The sequence below is a fragment of the Bombus vancouverensis genome, chromosome 8, assembly GCF_051014615.1.
Source record: "Bombus vancouverensis nearcticus chromosome 8, iyBomVanc1_principal, whole genome shotgun sequence".
NCBI lineage: Eukaryota > Metazoa > Arthropoda > Insecta > Hymenoptera > Apidae > Bombus > Bombus vancouverensis.
The window spans coordinates 17,840,606-17,861,899 of NC_134918.1; the positions used below are offsets into that span (position 1 = coordinate 17,840,606).

The following is a 21,294-nucleotide window of genomic DNA, read 5'->3' on the forward strand; positions in this document are numbered from 1 at the left end:
ACGCGCAGCGAATTCGCGATCAACCTGTTAATCGAATTACAGATGCGTTCGTAAAACGACTCGATCAATTCCACCTCTTTGCTCGCAGGCTCTCGAATCGGAAATTGTACCTGACTGTGGCAGCGAGCGATCGACAACGAACGGATCATCGATAGGCAAAATCGATCTATCGTGAAACCGTGTTACGTAAGACGCGCGATCGATGCGAGTTTGCTACCGCGAAGCGACGCAAAACACGAAACGAGGCAGAGTCCGATTGGCAGAAAGAGAAGAACGTAATAATCGAAGGATTGATACGTCTATTAAAGTTTATTATCGACCTAACAACCGCCGGACCGTATTCTTTCGAATCGTTTCTAAATTAAATCTTCGGCGAATTAAAACGTATTCGCGAACAAGTAAGTAAGAACGGCAGTGGTGTTTGTGGTGGCATCGGGAGTACCAGCAAGGCGAGATAAGAAGAAGCGAGTTTCTCGAATATAATTCGAGGTGGGACAAAGTTGCGCGTACAGCGCGACGCTGTATCAACGTCGACGTCGGCGTCGACGTTCGCTAATTGGTAAGAGGCTGGTTGGCAGGCGAAGGAGAAGTTGGAACGCGATAGGCGTCGCGCGGCCGAAATATGTAGGTACGCGTAGCGGCGAGGACCGCTCGTACGCGCGAGACGAGGGAAAAAGACAAGAGGCCACGAGCCACGAGATCGGCGGCGAGGAAGACGGAAAGACGGTATGCGAGCGACGGCAAAGTTAGATGCCCGAGTCAGAGAACCCAACAGGCGGCTGTCTGTCGAGCAAAATCAATGCGTGCCGGCGACAGGGAACTTCCCCCGAGTCCCCCCGCTCGCGCTTCTTCTTCCCTCGTGGCACGCCATCCTCTTCCACCTCTGCTCGTGCCGTGACCAACCCTCTTCGCTCGCGTATCCTTCTCTCGCTGCCTTTCTCTCTCTCGCTCTCTCTCTCTCTCTCGCTCTCTCTTCTCTTTCTGCCTTTAGTTCGTTCCCTGCTGCGAATCTCCGGATATACAAACACGGTTGGTCATGCTCACCCTCGCTTCAATCCAATACGCTCGCGTTCGCATTCGCGTTACGGTTCCAGTTCCCTTTCTCATTTCCCACTTCTCCTTTCCCCTTCCCGTTCACCTTCGCCGTTACCCTCCGAAGACGTCGCTAACTCCCCCGGGGCTAATAAGCTCTACTATTTTTATCGAGGTTTTCACCTTGAACGAACTTGACGCATCTTGGCATTTGTATCGCCTGCCTGATTTCTAGGCATAATCTAGCGTCTAGCCTCCTACGAGGACACTTTTTGCGCCATGAAGCGCTAGGAAGAAGAAGATCTTTCGAAAAAGCCACAAAATTCCGAGATGAGCTTAGAAAAAGGAATTCTACGTTATTTTGCGTCGGTAAACGGACAAGAACGGAACCAGGAGAGGGGGGGGAGAGAGAGAGAGAGAGAAGAGAGCGCGAGCAGAGCGTTACTCGAAATAAAACTAGCTGGCCGCAAGAGGTGGGCGAAACTACTCCCACGCCAGTCGGTGGTTAATTATTAACACGGGCCGACAGAGGGACCGTGCGCAGCGCGTTAAGAGGGCGCGTGTGAAGTAACGCGCTGATATATAGCTGCGTGGCGTCAACCCGATTAAGACGACCGACTTTGCGAAATCGACGCAACATCCAGCAGCGGAAACGCCGAAGCTTCTCCGATCGATCTCTACGTTCGAGAATTCTTCTCGGTAGAGGTAAGCGTGGAAACGCGCGAAGAGCGCGAACGTCGTTAAAAAGTACACAGGCGCGTATGATTTAAGAGGAAGAAAAGCGGGACCGCTTGAATCGAGACTTGGCAGCGATTTGGCGGTGGAGAATGTGCGCCAAAATCGAGCCTTTTGGCTGCGCGCCTGCCGAGAATACGTGAGCAACCCCGATGTAGAACTTCGAGCGACAAGGAGCGAGAAAAGCAGTCGATAACGTTGATATCGATTCCCAAAGGAAGAGGAAAACGAGCACTTTGCCTCTCTCCCTCTGATTGCACTCCTAGTAGCGAGAGAGCAAAGGAAGGTCGTAAAGGATAGAACTTCCCTATATACATATACGTACACGTACACGTACGCGTACGCGTATAATACAGGCGCGAATACACACGAGCCTAGCCCCCTTTTAGTCTGCGTGTCTCTTTCCCGTGTCCGCGCTTTATTTCCCCTCTCTGTACACGGCGGTATAAGTAGACGACGATGTCCTGCCTCTGTACGCTTTCCAGGACAGGAGAGTCGTGTTGACGAGAAACGACAAGGCTGGTTTCCTAATTCGAATTTAGGTGTTGGGCGGGTTGGCAAGTGGGCGCAATGCGGTGTCGCGCTGCGGGCATTTGCTCTTTCTCCTTCGATCCTTCCTTCCTTCCTTCCTTCTATTTCCCCATCGCACCCTCCTTCCTGCTTTCGCTCTCCTTCGCTTACCCCCCTGTCACTGTCAACCAGCACTACTACCCTGTCTACCAAACCACCGCGTTAAGTCTCTCTAACGTCTCCAACCACCTACTTCCTCTAAGCCAGATCGACCGACCTTAATCGACCTTTTCATCTCGGTGATCGTGTTTCGTTTGAAAGCTATTTTCTTTCCAACTTGTAACCTCTGTATTTACGCTGCAATTAGTTTACTTCTGCGGTTCATCGAAACGTTTAACCGTAAACCGTATCGTGACGTACGATCGAATCTCTCAGTGGCTTTGTCCCGACTATCTGTCGCGATCTGTATAATTTATCGTTGAAAGAAATAAACGACAAATCGTTCGGTCAAATAATTAACGGGGAAATTGAGCGAATTTTGTTTTCCTGATAACCTCGAATACGTTTGTTTCGTCGGGTAAACGAATCGCACGAAGAATATTATTTATGGTCGTCGGTGCGATATTTTCACGGTTTCGCCGCTTTCTAACGCGTTTGTATCGAAAACAAAATTTGTTTCCAGCCTCTCGTCGAGAATTTTACGACTGCTAAATAGCAGGTCCGCGCGATGCTGCTCTACACGATCGTCGACGCGAACTCGACGAAACTTACCTTGTGGTATGAAAGCGTGTACACGTTTGGCAAGTCAGAACGATAAAAAGAAAGGAAAGCGGAGAAGGTGTTATGGACTAAGAGTAGTGAAGATGGAAAGTAGCTTGCCTGGGCGAGCTATTGTTCTTTGAGAAAACATGCGAACCGCGAATGCTTAAACGTTTTAGAAATTTACCGAACAACCACGTGAAAATTTCATTGGGAAGCTTTCTAGCGACTTGAAGAGCCGAGATGCTCGTTGCATGAACGGAGAAGCGAAAAAGCTTCAGCGAATTATACGTCGATGTAAACATTTTCTTGGATGTAAGATCGAAGTAAATGAACAAAAACGGGATAAAGTGCAAAGGGAAGAAAAAGAAGAAGAAAGAAAGAAAGAATTCGCTCGAACGTAACTATCTTCTTAGGTGATTCGCAACTGTTAGATTTTTTAAGAGCTTTCTCGTCCATTCGCCCCCTATTTTTATCCTTTTCATCGCACCGACCACTCTCGCATCTTCGATACGTCGTCTCTTCGTTCAAGCACGTACATACATCCATGTATACGTATATTCTTTATCTCTTGAAATTAAATCTGTGCGAAAATACATTCGTTATCTCGACTTTAACGAAATAGCATCGTTCGATAAAGGAAAAAAGTCCAAGTGCAATGGTCAAAAGAAAGAGTAAAAGAATAGCAAAAGAAAACATACGTACACATACAGCGACGTAAAATCTAACGTATTCGTCTCAAGTAACTCTGAAGTGAATGCTTACGCAGAAGATAGCGTTCCAACGTAAACCGATAACCTTAGCGTGTCTGGCAAATGTTTGACCACATACATAATATTTTTCGTTATCTAAGACACTTGTATACTTAATCTTGCTATGTATGTATAAGCATGCATATATGGGATTATAAACGAAGAAAAAAAGTCGACTAAATAAGAAGCGTCTCGGATTTCTCGATGTATACGTTCCATTGCTTCCCCTTTCCCTTTAAATGAGAAATTCAACTAAAAGTTTGCAACGCAGAGATCGCCGTCTATATTTTCTTCGATTAAAACTTCCCTTACGAACATGTTATACGCGCAACGTGGACAGAGAACATTTTCCACTTACCTTGTTCTTTTTCTGGAACTTTCACCGGAACCTTCTTATCCGGTGCCTTCGGTGAACAGTTTTTCCGTGCTGGTTTAACCGTTAACGTCGGTGGCACCTACGGAATATATACGAACGTTCAAAGCGTATTAATAAATTATTCATCCAGTGACACGTATCCAGCTTAGAAACCATAGTTATCGGAAAATGACTCACCACCTTCTCGGATCTTTCACCGGATGGCAATCTCGCGACAGCTGCGTCAGGGCTATCTTCCGGCGGTGGAGGTTGCACTATCCAATTGTATTCGCGTTTTTCAACGGGTAGGCCCCATCGTTCGTATTCGAGGCTTTGTGTGCGCAATGTTTCGTAACAGTCTAAACAGACCACTGCGAAATCTCCGTTTTCCAATAACAGGCTCTTTTCAGGTTGTCTGTGATATCTCAGGAAAGGAAAGTCCTTCACGAGTAACGCTCTGACGCGTTTCCTATACGTCGTAATACCACAAACGTAACAGCAGTAATCATGCGTGTTGTATTGCCTTTCCGCGGCATTCGCTTGTTGTCCACTCGGAAGAGATTCGTAACGACGCCACTGCGCCAAAAGAGAATGATAACAGAATGTGCATACTAGCGCGGAACCGTCTTCTCTAAGTTGCTCGGCGTTCGGCGGAGACTGATGACGCAGTAATTCAGGGAAAAACGGTGCGTTACGACCCTGAGGCCGACCATACAACACTCTTGCGAGGGTTAAATCACTATGCAAGCCACACAAGAAACAATATATAGAACTGCTCGATGTGCCTGGGTTACTACCGAACGTTCGATCCGAACTAGAACTCGGTGGGGTGGCGATTGATCGATTCACGTCGCCGTTTGGATGTGGACTAGGAATATCATACCTAAAAGACGACGATAATAAAGATTCGAGAGAAAAACGGCGAATACCATGAAAAGGTTGTCGAAAGATTTTACTTGTGCAGCGACTAACCTGCGACGTTCTAAAGGAACTCGTTCAGCATCCATACTTTCCCATTGTTGGGCGAGATGATTCACGCAGTGAGTACAAGCTAACACCCTACCGTGACTATCCATACAGGCATTTTCCGATGTACGTGCCATTCCCCTTAAACATGGAAAATGCATAGCGTGCGAATTCATTCCTTCCGGACTCGTAGACAACCTTTCAACGACAAACAAACGTAACGATTAATACCCATACAAACAATGAACGATCAACGTACGTAACAAAGAATAACGGCAACTCTGAAAATCGTACCATTTCATGTGAGAACGAGGATACAATCTCTCACAAATATAGCACCTATAGTTTTGGCCGAGAGCAACGGTCCCATTTTCGGCGGGCCCGTTGTTCGGAGAGTTTCGTTGCCCAGGGGTGGATCCTTTTATCGTTGCGCTACGTTGTCTGTTCGTGGCAACGCTCGATTTGTTCAAATCATACGGTTTGAAACGAATATCACTGCCAGCGGAATTTGCTGGGGACTTTGACACCACCGGTCTCGGAGAAGGACCCCGTTGTCGAAAATCCACCATCTGCATACACGCTTGACCCTCGCGATTTTCTTCACTAAATAATTGTTGTCTTTCTGGCAAATGTTTGTAACAATCGGAGCATATTTGCACCATTCCCTGAGGGCTAATAGGACTAGCTCCTTTCGGAGGTCTCAGAGAATAAATAAAAGGATAGTACGTTTCCTTTTCGGGATTACGACAGCAGTAAATAAGTCTAATATTTTGCGAAGAGTAGTCAAGCGCGCAAGTGTAACAGGTAAAGGTAGTTGCTTCTATTATAGGTGCTTGCCGTTTACGAAGCGTATAATTCCGATCGCCGTGTGGAACTCCTTGGTCGGTATATTCCTTCCATTGCAATAGAAGATGATTTTGACACGCCGAACAGGCCTATAACCGAGGAAACGAATTAAATCCTAAGTACAGGAATTACACAGGCGATTAACAAGAAATAACGAAGATGATAGACATACTTGTACACGCCCAGCGCTATCCATTGGTCGGCTCCTACTTGGTCTTGGATGAAGCATTAGCGAAGGAAAAAATGGCGAGGGACTGGCGGAAGGATGCGGCGGGGTTGGCAGTGGTTTTGCTGCAATGTGACTAAGTGATCCTCGCGTGAACTCATCCCCACATACGTAGCAGACTTCCGTAACCGAATTTTTATCTGGCATCGAGAGATCTAAGATATCGGTGCCGGCACTCGACGTCGATCCTCCGCTGTAAATGGCTGTAATCGTTCGATTGAAACACAATTAAATATCACGTTTATAAGTAAACACCGGAAAATGTAATTCTTGCCTAAGTAACGAACGTAAATTAGTGCTTACGTTGAGGTTGTGGTGGTAAAGCTGGTTGCGGTGCAGGTGAACTCCTAGGTGCATGTCTTAAATCCAATGCCGCTTCGTTCGATATTCTCGAATCTTCTACAAGCTGTCGAGGACTTTGTAACCTTTGATGCGGCGATTGCAGTCTTTGATGGGGAGATTCCATTGCAAGCCTCGCTTGTTCCAAGTGTCTGTGCGTTTCTGCTGTATTAGAATGTGGTCTTGGCAGTTCAATGGAATTCGACGATGGCCTTGTCTGTTCCACTCTAGGCGATGGTGAATTTAGCGGAAGTCGCGGAGAGATTCCAATCGGTCGGTTTTCGGGTCTGAGCTGTGGAGTTTGGTCATTGGTTAAGCCCAGGACTTGAGCCGCGTATTCCCCTTGAAGAGCCATCTCAGCTCCCGTAAATGGACCACCGTCGCATCTTTTTAACCAATAAATTCGTTGACTATGTGGTCTAGCATCCTGTTCGTAACTCTCCCATTGTTGTAACAGCAAGGCGTAGCAAAGACTGCATGCCTTGACCGCTCCGCTTCTAGCTCCCTCACCACGATACCCATTAGGTGGTTCATGGGATTCAAGAAATGGAAAGTAAGGTTCGTTCGGTGCACCACCCGGACTTGGTTTCACTCTCAGCCAATATTGTTCCCCGTGGCCTATCGTACCGCAAACGAAACAAACCCTGGCACCTCCTGTATCCTCTGAGGATGAGTTCGGTTGTGGGTTTGCAAGTGATTGCCCGTCGAGTCCCGGCTCATTTTTCACATATAGATTACCTTCCATCATGTCAGGAAACCATTGGGTCTCTTCAATGCCCTCTTATATATCTCTGTTTGGCACACATATACGATCACAAGTTACAATAACCGACAAAATTTTTGAATTTTGCAAATATCTGTAAAATAAAAATACATCTTGTTAGTCTATAACCTTTTATTATTATTATTATTATTAGTATTATTACTATTACTATTACTATTACTATTACCGTTACTGTTACCGTTACTACTATATGTCTGAAATGAAAAGCATAATAGCAACGATTCGTACAACTGATGCCTCGTATGAAATATAGATGATAAGGAGCATAAAAGGATGCGAGGAATATCATTTTAAAATGCTTCGCAGGATCTGATTGTATATTAATAAGTTTATCAGAGCATAATTGTAACCCTATTCTTTATCTAGCATAGAAAAAAAATTCAGTTCTTGCGAGCACGAAGAAGCAGATTTATTTAATTACATAATATGTATTAATAACTCTGTGGATTAACCAACTGTCGTACAAACAGAATTTTACAATCGACAAAATTGACTCTTTCTTCTTCTTAATTACGTTTGATCGCAATAAGATAAGATCAACTCTGATACAGCCTTAAAACCTACGTTATTTCAATCATAACAGTATGCAAGGTGCAGAAGGGTACAAGTAAACAAAAATGTTGGAATGTATATTTGAAAGCCGTCATGATAAATCAAACTAAATTTTCCAAAATACTATATTATTGCTCAGAAAATGGTTATTTCGAACGGTAAATAGGACGTATTGTTAACCGTTGTACACTCTTATCGTTTGTGAGAAGTATTGCAACGCACGATGCTTTTAGAATACCGTAACATGTGGTATTTTTGGAGCGTTGCTACATCGACGTTTACCGACACCGACCATAGAACACTTTTTCGGATATCGGCAATAGTAAAAGAAATTAAGGGATGGCCGTTCCGTTTGTATCGTGTTTATGGTGATTTCGTATGGAATATAATTTAAGCACACAGGTAAGAATGAAACACGAGCACGGATCAAAGGTAAGCACTATCGAAGAAATCGATCGGATTATGCATTTTTCAATGACGGGAACACAGTTACCAGCAGATACAGGAAAGTTTGTGGAATATTTTTCATTTTTTTTGCAAACGGGAAGGAATTACGAATACGGTTAAAAATGTTTAAGGTAATGGTTGCGTACTGAATAGAACCAATTTGTATATTCGGGTTTTCGCGATTGAGATTCAGTCGAATTAAACGATGGAAAATCGGAATAATTGAAAGTAAAATTACAGGAATTTTGACGGTGAGATAAACGGAATAAATGTAGAAAAGGGATGTTGGATATCGCAGACAAGGCATCCGTGCACTCTCCTCGCTACCGAAATACGCACCCACAGGCACTTTCGTATGCACACTTTACGTTTTACATAAAACACTCACATTTTCACAGTTCGGATTGGGTAACCACCACATCGCTACTTTGTGGTGGTAATTTTGATTGGCGATACGTATTACTTAGGCGAAGCAGAGCTTCCTTATCTCGGATTCTAGTCTCTGCCATACGTGGTCGAACACCACACCGAGTTGCGGGGTGTCACCTTCGAAATAACGTTGTGCTTCGTTACACTCATATTTACATGCACAGTGTATCGTCTAACACGACCCGAACCCGTACTACACTGTCGCATACATCAAGAGTACAATAAAAGAAGTTGCTCGACTATGAAAAATACATTTTCTGATGGCACAGGACCGCGACTTTGGCTCAATTCACCGCCATGTTGCAAAATTGCGACCTGCTTCCCATGATGCCACGCAGCTTCGTCATATGACAATGCCGCTGCGTGAACCAATTGAAATGTACGACGCGTGCGCAGATATCGCACATCCTAACTCAACTGCTGCTCGGCATTATTTGGCGCCACATTAAAAATTTTTCCACTTAAACGGTGCTTTCTATCTACATATGCTCTTTGTTATCCGTTTTATTCGCATCGTAAAAATCGTTTAATCTTAATTCGATCGAGTTAAACGTTAAACGTAAGAAAGATAGTTTCTCGAAGAAAAGATTTTAGAAGCGTCGTTCAAATATCATGGAATTGTAGGATCTGCGAGAATCGGTGAAAATTAAAATACGAGATACAAGTTTAAATATAAATAAACGATCCAGTTGCCGATTAATCGATGCATTAATCCTTGGATCGATATGTTTAGACTTGCAACCTGTTGTTTATTGGTTACACGTAAAGATATTTGTTTCAAAATTCATCTTTATTCCGTTTATCCGTCCGATTAAACCCACCAAAGTTTTATTTACGTGTCCGTACGTACGGTAAAACGATTAAAATGAGAAATAAAGAAGTACGAGATTAATTTTTATCTCGCGTGTAAGATACAATGGGTACACGTTCATTGAACTTTCCATTGAATTTAACTCGCAAAAAATTATAAAAAGATTTAGTACAAAAAATCGTTTACGACAAACTACACTTTGCTGATATCAGCAAAGTGATTTCGTTGCACGAAAGTAATCGACTTACAATTAGACGCGGCATGTATCCTTCTTTGCATCCGTTTTTAACATTGGGAGAAGGCATGTGGAACAAATGAGAATAAAGGGTATACAGCGGTTGATGTTTTATAATATTTAATCAACAGGTTGGGACACTGTACCTTTATAATGCTAAAAATTATTTTTTATAGTGTGTATCGGTCTCATATGTATACACCACTAATCAAAGTGGAATCCTGATATAATACTAAAAAATAATTGGAAATACTTTAAAAATACTCTTTGCAAATGATAATTCTTAAAAATCCATTCTCTCGTATATCTCTCACATTTCTACCTTACAGATCTAACAATTACAATGATTTGAAATTTCTTCGCATTTATACAGAGAGTTAATCACAAATATTTGTTGTTGTTTTTTTTTTATCATAACGATGTTATCGTTGTAATTATCATTATTAAACTTACATATATCGAGTAAACGCATAACGGTGGTACAAATTGTCTCCATCCTCGAGACCACGGACCATCGACATTACATGTATACGTATAAAACGGTTTTTTTTTATAGCGCGTGCTTGGAAAAAATGATCATCCAACGAATAAAAGCCCATCAACGTTGAACGTCGACAACGTAATCGGAGAATTTTGAAGAAAATATTTTTATTTCCGGCCATGAAGAAATACAATGCACCGATACGCCTGCTTAACTTTGTATTTGAATATTATTGTTGTATATCTATTACACTTGCGTTTTCATAGAACCCTTCGGATCGATATTTGACTTAGAAAAGCAGCGTAATCACGATTTTCGTAACAACGATAGGATAGAAAAATACTAAAGAAAACTAAGTGACATATATAGATGAGAGACGCGAAGCGCTACGAATGTCAGGAAAAAAGGGATTACGCTACGCCGACTTAACGCTACTGTTTCTTCCCTTATGAATAATTACGAACTAGATCTGTGTTGCATTGATGAATGACTATAACAATTTCTTTGACTTTCATTCTCCCTGGTATCCTCAGTTTCGACAAGCATTCGAGTCTCCTGGAATGCTAGCCACGGATGTTGCACGATAGACGAGTCGTCGATCGAGGACGAGAAAGAAGAACGATGTCTCGCGAGTAGACGATATAAATAATATGTTGCGATATTTGCGTTCTATTTATTTTTTTTTTTTTTTTTTTTTTTTTTTAGATCGGAAACAGCCTTTTCTCGCGTGCACCTTTGAAACGGACTATCATCGATGTCACGTCAATTGTCTTTTGCATGCAAAGCACATCGATTAACATATGCATTTCTTTTATTACGATTCTCTTACTTAAAAGATGGCATTCGCACCGAGTTTGTTAAATCAGATTTGACATTTGGCGAACTCGTGACTTTTACTCGCTTGACCCTATCGAGGGGTTATCTCACTTTTTTATGTACATATAAACAGATATTACCGTAACAAGGTTTCCTTCTTGTACAAGACGTTTCAAAGGAGAGATAACTCGTAGCGTGGTATCTGCGTGTCGTCGGCCTGTCGACTTCTCGGATCGTGGAAATTCTATTTACGTAGGCCATTCGTGACAATAAAATTGATACAATTATCGCGGGTCGCTCTCAATGAAGAAAATTTTATCGCGCTAACGATCGATCAATGGATGACCTAATGATCGAGTGACGTGAGATTCGAGTGACTCGGATGAAACGTCTTCTAGAAGAAGGGGAGCGTTATAGCAGTCGTTTTATAAACCATATCGCGTATGCATAATGAATACGCTATATTGAAAATACGAACGGTCATCGATTTTAATAAACCCCAGTGGCCTACCGCCGTATCTAAATGAAGGTTGAAGTACGTACGAAAGAACGAAAGAAAAGAGGACATAATCTATCTAAGAGGAACGAAAGTATCCGAGAAGCGTTATAAACGACACTTAAATAAAATGAGAAAACTCGTTGGTCCGACTGTCGATAAAAGTAAACACATGTATATACGACGCATTAAACTTTTCAATAAAACAAAATATACTACTCTCTCTTGGAAACAATGACAGCATCGTTTTTCAAAGATCAACGCTGCTAATAGCACTTTTCGGTCGCGGGATTAAGACAATATTGTTATTATTCGATTAACAAGTATACATGTATCGTGTAACATTATTACAATTACATTGTAGATACGTATTTAAACGAGAGAGAGAGAGAGAGAGAGAGTTTATTTATTTACGAACTAGATTCATTGAAACGAAATTTCAGTTAATGCCCGATCGACTGAACTCCCGTCGAACGAAACCACGCAAACTCTTATTATTCGAACGAGGAAGCGAACGTGATCTTGTTATACGAATTATTCGCCTTTGAACGGGCTCGGTTAAACAGAGTCGTATTCTTCGGTTTTTCGAACGTTACGGGCAACGTCGCGTTTCTTCGTCACGGTGGCGACAAATCATTCGCGTTTTTGCGGTGTTGGAACGAACGAAAGAAGAAAAAAGAAAAATTGATCGTCGTACGGATAACACGAACGTACGAACGTACGATTTTCGCGTAAATCAAAGGAATAATAGGACAAAAGGGAAAGACAGAGACGGGAGAAAAACTCAATGCGTTCTCTGGATCCGGCAAGCAAAGATTCCAGAGAAGAATCTTCGAGAAGCGTGGAACTTGTTGCAACGACGTTCTCAAATATCGTTACCGTTTACCACGGACCTTTCGGCTGGCAAGCTTCTCTTTTGAATTTCCTCGGTAGAAGAGTTGCCGTAACTAGGTTCGATGGATTCCGAGAGCAATTTCGGATTGTGCTTGTCGACGTGCGTTAGCTCGATCGGAAGATATATCGTGCGACAATGGTCGATGTCGGCTCGACAGAGAGGACAACGTTCGCATCGCCTGGCGCAATCCAAGCAGGCTACCGCGTGTCCGCACGGAAACAAGGCAGTGTCCAAACTACGGTCCATGCAAATGCGGCACAGCATCGCGTCCAACAGTCTTGTTAGACATTCTCGAGATTCCTGAAAATCGAACAATGCGAAACAGTTGTTTTTCTGGTTGGTCGATCGGTCGTTCTTCCGACTCTCGATCGATATCCTCGATACGACGAAATACCTTGCATTTCGGATCCTCGCAGTCTCCGCAATCCTGCTTCTGCAAAATTTCCTTCTCCTCCGGCAGGCTAACGGTCGCAGCTTCGCAGTAGAGAGCGCGCCGCGCGTTGTCGTACACCTCTCGGCACGTTCTGCGAATATCGAACACGTATTTCTTTCCTAAAGTGGAATCCTCGTTGAATATCGAGATAATGGTGCCCTGTACGTACAAAGAAAATAACGGAATGAGTCGGTGTCGAGCGTCGATGTCGTCGTTGTTTTCAAATACCTTCAAGTCGCGTATAAACTGCGCCGTAACCGCGCTCCTGACCGTCTCGCAGCTATAAAACGCGTGCTTCTCGGTAATCGCCCGGTAAAGTCCACTGGCGGATTGACTCGAGTCTAATTTGAAATTTAACGACGTCTCCTCGCCGTCGAGCGAGAGGTAGACTAAATGAAACATTCGACGTTGAGTCGTTGCGCTTTGTATCGCCGTATATGGTATGCTGTAAAACAAACGGGACGATAATCGCGTTGCGTAAAATCGCTACTGCGTGTTAATGGATGGATAAAAAGTTGGTCGGGTAAAAGCGCGCCAGATACCGCTAACGACGAGTTCGCATGCGACGGCTGGCAATGCGCTGCGTCGACAGCGGTAATGCTCGAGCAAAGCTTCGAAACCAAAGACGAGTTTCGACGAGTTGGACGAGAGACGGCGCTTCTTACCGATCGAGAATCAAGTTAGCCAACGACAAAAACTACTACTTACTTTTGCGTTTCCTCGTCGTGATTGCGATAAACCGTGATACCATGAGGTCCGACTCCGATCATCGACACTCCGTTGTATCCGAATTTACTGTGAAACATCTCCTGGCCGAACGTATCCAAATTCGATATCTCCTTCAGCAACCAATACTCGGCTGTGGAGGTTTTCATCGCCTGGCGACAGAAGAAAGAAAAAGCGTGGACGAATTGCGTCGACGAGGAGAATCGAGGAAACGTGCGCGAAGAAAAATAGCCGCAAACCTTGATCTCCTTGTGTTGTTGAACTATCCGATGGAGAAAGTCCTGAGGTCTGGATTCGCACGACTCCGCCGTTTGAATTTGACAACATTGCGAGTAGAGCGCGTTCGGTGGTGACAGCGAATCGTAATCGCCTGTGTCGGCCTGCGCTATCAAAGCGACCAAACGTGCCACGGAAGCCCAATCCGACACTTTCAATCTACCCTCGAGTAACTCCAAACGAGAGTGCAAGTAGAACTGATGCCTGCAATCGGATAAACAGATTCGACCATTGCAAGAATTATTATCAACTAGCAGCGTGACGTTATCCGGCAGTTCGTGACAGATGCCAATATATACGGTTATAGGTTAGTTTTACGACGACCGTAACGAGAGACGTCGTCCATACGTAATACGCGCTAATAGCGTATCGACGATAAATCGATAAATCGATAAATCGAACGACGGAGAAACTGCGCGAACGCAGTTTCGTTTACGACCGCTGCTTCCACGCTCGAATTTAACGGTTGATCGAAACGGGCGGAGTTCCGACCAACTTTGGTAAATTTCAGTTGTATCGTTCGAGAGTCAACTTCGACACGGGTCGTTCGCTACGTTTGCCAGTTACTCTGCTCGCTAATGCGCGATTATCGATACGATCGATCGTCCGTGTCACGACGAAAGCGATCTTATCCGAGGAACGCGTTCGTGGCGTGCGGATCGAATTTCGAGTCGAATTTCGAGGCGGGCCGCGAAGAAACGCGATCGTATCGGCAAACGGTTTTTCTAATTTCGTTCGTCTACGATCGTCACGACGACGACGACGAGCTTGCCAAACGTTCGCTGGACTCTCGCAGGACCGTTAACAACCGCGCGGAAAGCGGTTCGCCGACGGAAGCCGAAGAGCAGCCTTCGAACGAGTTCAAACGTTCAGAAAGAAACGCGTTTTATCCGCGTCACGAGGCTCGAAACAACTCGTCCTATTTCTCGGTGGCGGATAATTTGCGAAACCGCGTTGAGCAATTCGGATCGGACCAGACTAGGTCAAGTCGAATATCACCGGATTATGCGATCGTCGAAAGTATCGCGATTCAACGTGCCGAGGACATTGCGTCAACGATAGATACGTTCCGACGGTGGTTTGCATGTCAATCGCGATAAAGGCGAATTTTCGACGAATCTTCGCGCGATTCGAACCTCGTGGCGTCAACGAAGTTCCAAGTTTCGAACGGTACGTCGACGAACGTCGTCGAAATTTTTCTCTAGCCGTTGATTTACATATACTTGAAACGAGTTTCTCGATATCGCTTTCGCTCGGTAGACGAACAATGCGTTCGACAGCTATAAATTCTACTTTACTCGCACGTTCGCGCTATCCAACTGGACGCGGCTACGTCCATCCAACGCTGTAATTCCTCCGATTTGCTATCGAACTATCCGCCTTTGTTGCCATCGAGCGATTCTCGCGCCTGTCCATACGTCAACGAACGATCGGCCCTAACGAAAGAAACGCGGAACATGGCGAAAAATAAGCGATTCTTTCGCGTCGTAAATTTCTCAGCCAAACTACGAAAGACGATGGACGTTCGAGACGCGATCGTACGCGGAAAAACTTTATACAACGAAGTACGTGCAAATATAGTAACCCGGCCGGCCGCTTAACCTATGGACTCTGGGCTTTCGAGAAGAGCAAACAGCTTCTGGGTATTTAAAGATATTTAGAGAACTTCGAGCCAACGCCTGTACGCCAAAGGTACATAGTTTAATATCGAAACTTCCCCCGAAGAAGTTAACCGAAAGTAGACATATATATTTTGTACACACACGCGCGCGCGCACACACAGATATACGTATAAAACTCTAACGAGTTCGCAACAGTCGACGCGACGTTCCGCCTCGCGTCGAATTAGAATTTCACGGCTCGAACCGCGATCATTTCTGATCGATTGCGACGACAGTTCTCTTGTTGCAGCCCGTTCGCTTGTAAATTTCAATTACTTTTCCGTGCCGTGCGAGAACGACGTGGCAGTTTCGGGTCAGCTCGCGCTTTGGAAAACCCATGGATCCTGGTTGCGCGTTCTGCGACCCGTGGCAAGTTGGATCGCGCTCGCAGAAAGGACTATTCGCGAACGACTAACTGGAAATTACGTCGGGCAACTCCAACGAATCTATTCCTTCTTATCGCTTTATCGTTGCCGTATCTCTACATCGAGTCTCGCTTCAACGTTTTCCGATTTACGAGCTCGGTTCCGATCGACGAAACTACGTGTACGGTCTAGCATCGGCGATATTCAATTTCGCAGAACAAGGCCGACGTGCGTACGTGGAAACCCCGGTACATTTCGCGACAATAGCGTCGCAACAACTTTGATTTACGCTCCCAACAAACAGCGAATCTCGTCTTCCGCAATTCGGTTATTCGGAACAGCAATTGCGCGAGAAGAGAGATTATTCGTCTGGAACGGTGTAACCAACGGAACTGTCGCTCGCACGTGCGCAAGAAAATTCCACCTCGCTAACGTCGATACCTCGAACTCCGCGAGCTTAAATATCCGACGTAGTCGTTCTCCGTGCGAATAGCGCGGGTTTCGGCGGCGAGAAAGTAAGAAACGGAAGGCGAACGGATCTTTTTGACCGGACTTTCGAAACCGACCTACTTTCAGCTACTAATCGATTTGGGCTAATCGAAACTACGCCATCGTTCTCGTAGAAAATCCGCCCGCAAAGGCCGCTCCGTCGTCCACGGTTCTACGAGACGAGAAGGATAAATCTCGGCAAGATTCGCGAATCTAGAAACGCGCGACACGAACGACGGTTTGCGAGCTTTCGCGTGGGCCGATGCGATTATCCTAGTTCACCGCTAACGAACGTTGCCACTCGGCGACCAATTAATTCGCGTATCGAACGCGTTACTCTTGGCGCGTTTACCTTTTCCAAGGGTGTTCAGAGCTACCGCGATTAAATCGCAATTACGTTTCGATCCGCTGAAATCTCCTACCCAGAGTCCATACTCGATTCGCACTCGTTCCATCCTCCTCCTCCCACTTTCCATTAATTACCACCCCGACCCGATTCGCTCGCGTTTAATCACGACCGCTTGCCTTTGCAACTGTTCACGCGCCAACCAACCGCAAATTTCGTTCGCGTCGCGTCGTTGCTCCGTTCTCCGCGACGTCCAGCGATTCGTCGCAGTTTTTCGTCTCCGTACTTTGTCCGTATCGCACCGCTCTCTTTACCCTCTTTCGGACCGATACCCTTCGCACATAATCCGCGTATATATTCACCGACCGTATTATCCGCCGTAATCACTACCTTCCACTCGAGTCTCCGTGATCGCAATTTCGTACGTGCTCGATCGTCTACTTCCACGACGAACCGGAACCACGGACGACCGATCGGCTTTTCGATCCGTCCATCGATCTCGATCTCTCGCGCTCGACTCTCTTCCACTCGGACGAAATTCTACGAAAACGCTCTCGTTTCGACCAAATCTTCGTTCGCTACCCACGTTACGTCGATTCGACGGTGTCCGCGCTCCGTCCTCCACCGATCGCCGACCTCTCGCGTCGCCAGATCGCCAGGTAATTGGGAGAGTGATCGTTTTGGCGTTGCGTGGCGCGAAACGACGTTTTTCGAGATATCTTTTACCTGGTGGCTTCTTGCAGCAACAGGTGAGGCGGCACCCAAAACTTAACTCTCAATGCGAATCTTAAAGGCGCTACGCCGCCACCCGTTTGTCTCTCTATGGGATTCCTCAGGTTCAACCAGAGTTCCTCGCCCTTCGCGTTCTGGTATTTCAAGCCAAAGTAGTCGCACTCCTTGCTGATGCCCAAACAGTCGCATGCCTGTAAAAATGGCAAATTTTCAGTTAGAGAGAGTCGCTTTTTTACGGCTTTCTACCTCTGCGCAAAATCTACCGGCAACCGAATCGAATCGAACCAACTCGTCCGCGAGTTACGCGTATTTTTCCAAACCGATTGTCTTCCGAGTAAAATTAATCGATTACCGGGAAAACCACGCACCGATCCGTGGGAAAACAAAGCAGTGGAATAAAGCGCGCGATATATCGCTGGCAATAATTTAGAAAGTTACCGGTGTTCTCGTAGGTAGCGAGCGTGGCTTCTAACCGCATACGCGGCTATCTGCAAACGCCGTTCTCCATCCTTCGATGTGTTTTCTTCCGGCTTAACGGAAACGCGTTCTCGCGTATACCGTTTATTATCCAAAATAGCTCGGACTTGCGACCAAATATCGTTCGATCGAATTATCATTTTATGTTCTCTTTCTCGCAGCTTTCCGTCGCTGTGTTCCATTTCTCGCAACGGACGGAAAGTCGGTCACGTACCTGTACAACGACCGCCACTACGACGAAAATTCACGTTGAAGAAAAGGAAACGCGACGCAAGCTGTCTCGAGAGCGACGTATTCCCCGCGGCGGGTGTTTGGCCGAAAAGGTCGAAACAACGAGCTTAAACAAGAAGTCGCGTTAATCGCGCAAATTTCCTGCGTACGTCGAGCGTTCGTCGAAACGCGCGAACGAAAATGTCCGAAAATCGACGTAAACTGGGTCGCGAGTCGCCGATCGATATTTCAGTCTCTTCGGCACGAAAATAACGTATGAAAATACGCTCGCGTACATCCGCTCCGCGTGTTCGTGAAAATTCATTTTTTTCCCGAATGCCGAGGGGTTCTCGCTCCGAATCTCCGAGTTCTCGCTTTTCGCGCGAAGACTACGAGAATTCGCCCTTCGAAGCGCGTCGACCGCAGTTTTCGAGAAAAAGGGCGAAGAAGAAGCTGCGAGAACCGATGAGATAAATCGTATCGATTCGGTGGCTCGGCGGCGCAAATGCGTTCGTCGACTCTGTTAACGGTAGACGATAAAGGAGGCTTTAGGACGCAGCCACCAGATATTTCTAGGTGAATAGTTACGGACGAAAAGATAGAATATCGAGCAGACACGCTCCATCTGCCAGCTGCGTCCATTCCGTCGATACTCTCCGAGCTTTTCAACGTCTCCGTATAATTCCAACCTCTCTGTGTACTTCCGACCAAACCACCTCTGATTCACGTTGCCGGTATTTTTTCATGGATACGGTTCGTCGAACGAACGCAACAACACCCCGTCGTCTTCCATTCCCGCGACTCGCCTCAGCCGCACACGGGCGTAAAAGCGTACGGGTCGCCGCTTCTCGCGAATATTCGCCGGATATTTATCGTTAAATATCATCGACGCGATACCACACGGCGCCAGACCGTTTTGAAAAATCATCCACGCGACGTTTCATCCGCAACGGAGAAATTTCCGACCCGGAAACGCAGAAGAGATCTATCGGTCGTAAATGTAGTATCGCGAGCTGCTTAGTAGCGCTGTAGATGTGTCGCTTTCTTCTCTTTTTTTCGTATCGTGGAAGAAAAATCGACTCCGGGTCACCGGGATTCGAACCCGGGTTCCGAACGTTCGCAACCTAAGGCGCAAACCACCGCGCTGCCGTCGTTCGACACCAGTTAGCGTCGAGTGGTGGTATTCGCTGTCGAGCGCCACCACAGGCCTTTTTCTCGCGATACTACGTAAATATTACAGCTATTCGACGATGCAACGAATCGTTTATCGATCTCGCGTAAGAACAAGAGCAGTTTCAAACGTTTCTAGTTTCACCCAAGACCGTGCGACTCTTTGATCGGATTTGGTGGAGTCGCGACAGAGGAATTTTATGCTCGCACACAGGTAAAAACGAACGCGAGACGATAACGCGTTTTTTCGTTTAATCGTTCGGTAGATTTTATACAGGCGTGCGCGCGCAAAATTAACGCGCGTCGATGCACGTACATCGTGCATGCACCAAATGCGCGCACACGACTGCGGTTTTACGGACGCGTGGCCCGGCGAAAATAACAGCGTTTCGGAACGAAGTAATTTGTATCGCGGGCGCCGCGCAAAATTAATATCGCTGCTGGCTCGAATTAAATAAACTCGTTGATCCGACACGGCGCCAACGACGAACGAGCCTCGTGTCGTGTCGCCGAGTTTCTCGACTTTTCGTCGCACCGCAGCGATAATTCGGGCGTTCGCGTCGCCGTCGAAAAACCACCAACGGGTAATGCTACACGCGGTAAGCTGATAAACGCGAAATCTTGCGCCAGCCGTTCGTTTCTTTTCCATCGATCTCGATCACGTTTGGAGAAAAGAAGCGCGGATTCGTGGCCGCGTCCATATCCACGTCGGTATTCCTTCGGTAACGAGCTTTTCTTTCATTTTCGTTGCTTCTCTTGCGATTCTCCTTCCTCTCGACCAACCGCGTAACGAGATTTCCGTCTGGCAGTTAGGCAAACTAGATCTTCGAGCGCTTCGAGCGTAGGTCGGTACGGGCAACGTCGACGAGCGTCTTAACCGGTGGATTCTCCGTTTCGCGCATCACGATACGCGACCAGGGTACGCGATCGCGAAAATGGAGAGAAGAACGCTCGAGATTTTCTCGTTTGCCTTCCTCCCGTGAATTTTCACATCGTTGGAAAGTTTCTGGACGCGAAAAGCTCGACAAGCGGATTTGCAGAACGAGGAGAAGCTTGTCGATCCTTCGGCGATCGAGAAGGACGAGAAGAACGAGAGTAAGTATAGGAAGAGAGGCGAAAGATCGAGAGACGAAAGATTCTCGAAAAGCAAGAAAATTCCTCGATTTCTCGACTAGAAGTCTTTCGGCGAACATCCAACTTCCTGCCAACTTGCTTTTTCGTCAATTTTTTTTCCAGCCCCGTCGTGCTCGCGATAGTAGACGGTTTAACGATTGTTGCGCTATCGAGGTGCTCGTAGAACGATAACACGGCTCGTCAAGACCCTGACCACTTCGGCACGTACGTATACCGCAACTTCTTTGACGCTCTTCCCCGTCTTTCTCCCTTCCTCCCTATCCTATTTTTCCCTCGTTTTCTGCTTTCTCTCCCTCTTTTTCCTCGGTTCAACAGCTTCTCCACTCCGCCCTCCTCGCTCCGGCCGCGGCTCGAAACGGTCGTTAGTCCCGGCGAAGAACAAGAAGGTAAAATTTTCCTGCGCCTTCACCGCGCTCTCCCTTCCGTACAAGAACAATGCCACTCGGCGTTTTCAACGCGGGGCCGTCTCGTCTCGCCGTGCGTTTTACCCCTCGGTTTTCCGCCACTGTATATTTTTCCTCGCTGTTTTCTCTTCGAACGCGTCTACGATTCTCGATTCAAATCGGATCGTTGCTTTTCGTCTAACTGTCAGGCGTTTCAAAGCTCCGAGCGACGATTCCCGACGTTTTCCTACACGGAGAAACGTCAGGAATTTGCAAAGGAATTCTTCCTCCGAAACTATTTTCCCAACCGTACACCGTGTTGCCACTCCGCAGTCGGATCACGAAGCGCCAGACAGACTCGTCGCACCTTTTAAAACCATCGAAACGTTTCTATCGTCGATAAAGTACGTTTTTCCAGCCAAAGAA

General features: G+C 46.0%; 2 protein-coding genes across 3 annotated transcripts in view; both read right to left on the reverse strand.

Moving 5' to 3' along the window:
* px (MAP7 domain-containg protein plexus) overlaps positions 1–9,049 on the reverse strand; it is a 47,553-nt gene extending 38,504 nt beyond the window's left edge. The window contains exons 1-7 of the mRNA XM_076620767.1: positions 8,692–9,049; positions 6,485–7,377; positions 6,128–6,384; positions 5,404–6,044; positions 5,116–5,307; positions 4,342–5,026; positions 4,147–4,243 (exon numbers count right to left, since the gene is read on the reverse strand). Coding sequence (XP_076476882.1) covers positions 4,147–4,243; positions 4,342–5,026; positions 5,116–5,307; positions 5,404–6,044; positions 6,128–6,384; positions 6,485–7,268 — 2,656 coding nt within the window. The 5' untranslated portion in view covers positions 7,269–7,377; positions 8,692–9,049. The remainder of the gene's footprint in view (positions 1–4,146; positions 4,244–4,341; positions 5,027–5,115; positions 5,308–5,403; positions 6,045–6,127; positions 6,385–6,484; positions 7,378–8,691) is intronic.
* Positions 9,050–9,881: 832 nt separating this feature from the next.
* dnr1 (E3 ubiquitin-protein ligase defense repressor 1) overlaps positions 9,882–21,294 on the reverse strand; it is a 40,673-nt gene continuing 29,260 nt past the window's right edge. For both annotated transcript variants that reach the window (XM_076620773.1, XM_033339598.2), the window contains exons 2-7: positions 17,489–17,685; positions 13,865–14,105; positions 13,608–13,777; positions 13,128–13,344; positions 12,861–13,058; positions 9,882–12,766 (exon numbers count right to left, since the gene is read on the reverse strand). In XM_076620773.1, the coding sequence (XP_076476888.1) occupies positions 12,437–12,766; positions 12,861–13,058; positions 13,128–13,344; positions 13,608–13,777; positions 13,865–14,105; positions 17,489–17,685 (1,353 nt within the window). In that variant the 3' untranslated portion in view covers positions 9,882–12,436. The remainder of the gene's footprint in view (positions 12,767–12,860; positions 13,059–13,127; positions 13,345–13,607; positions 13,778–13,864; positions 14,106–17,488; positions 17,686–21,294) is intronic.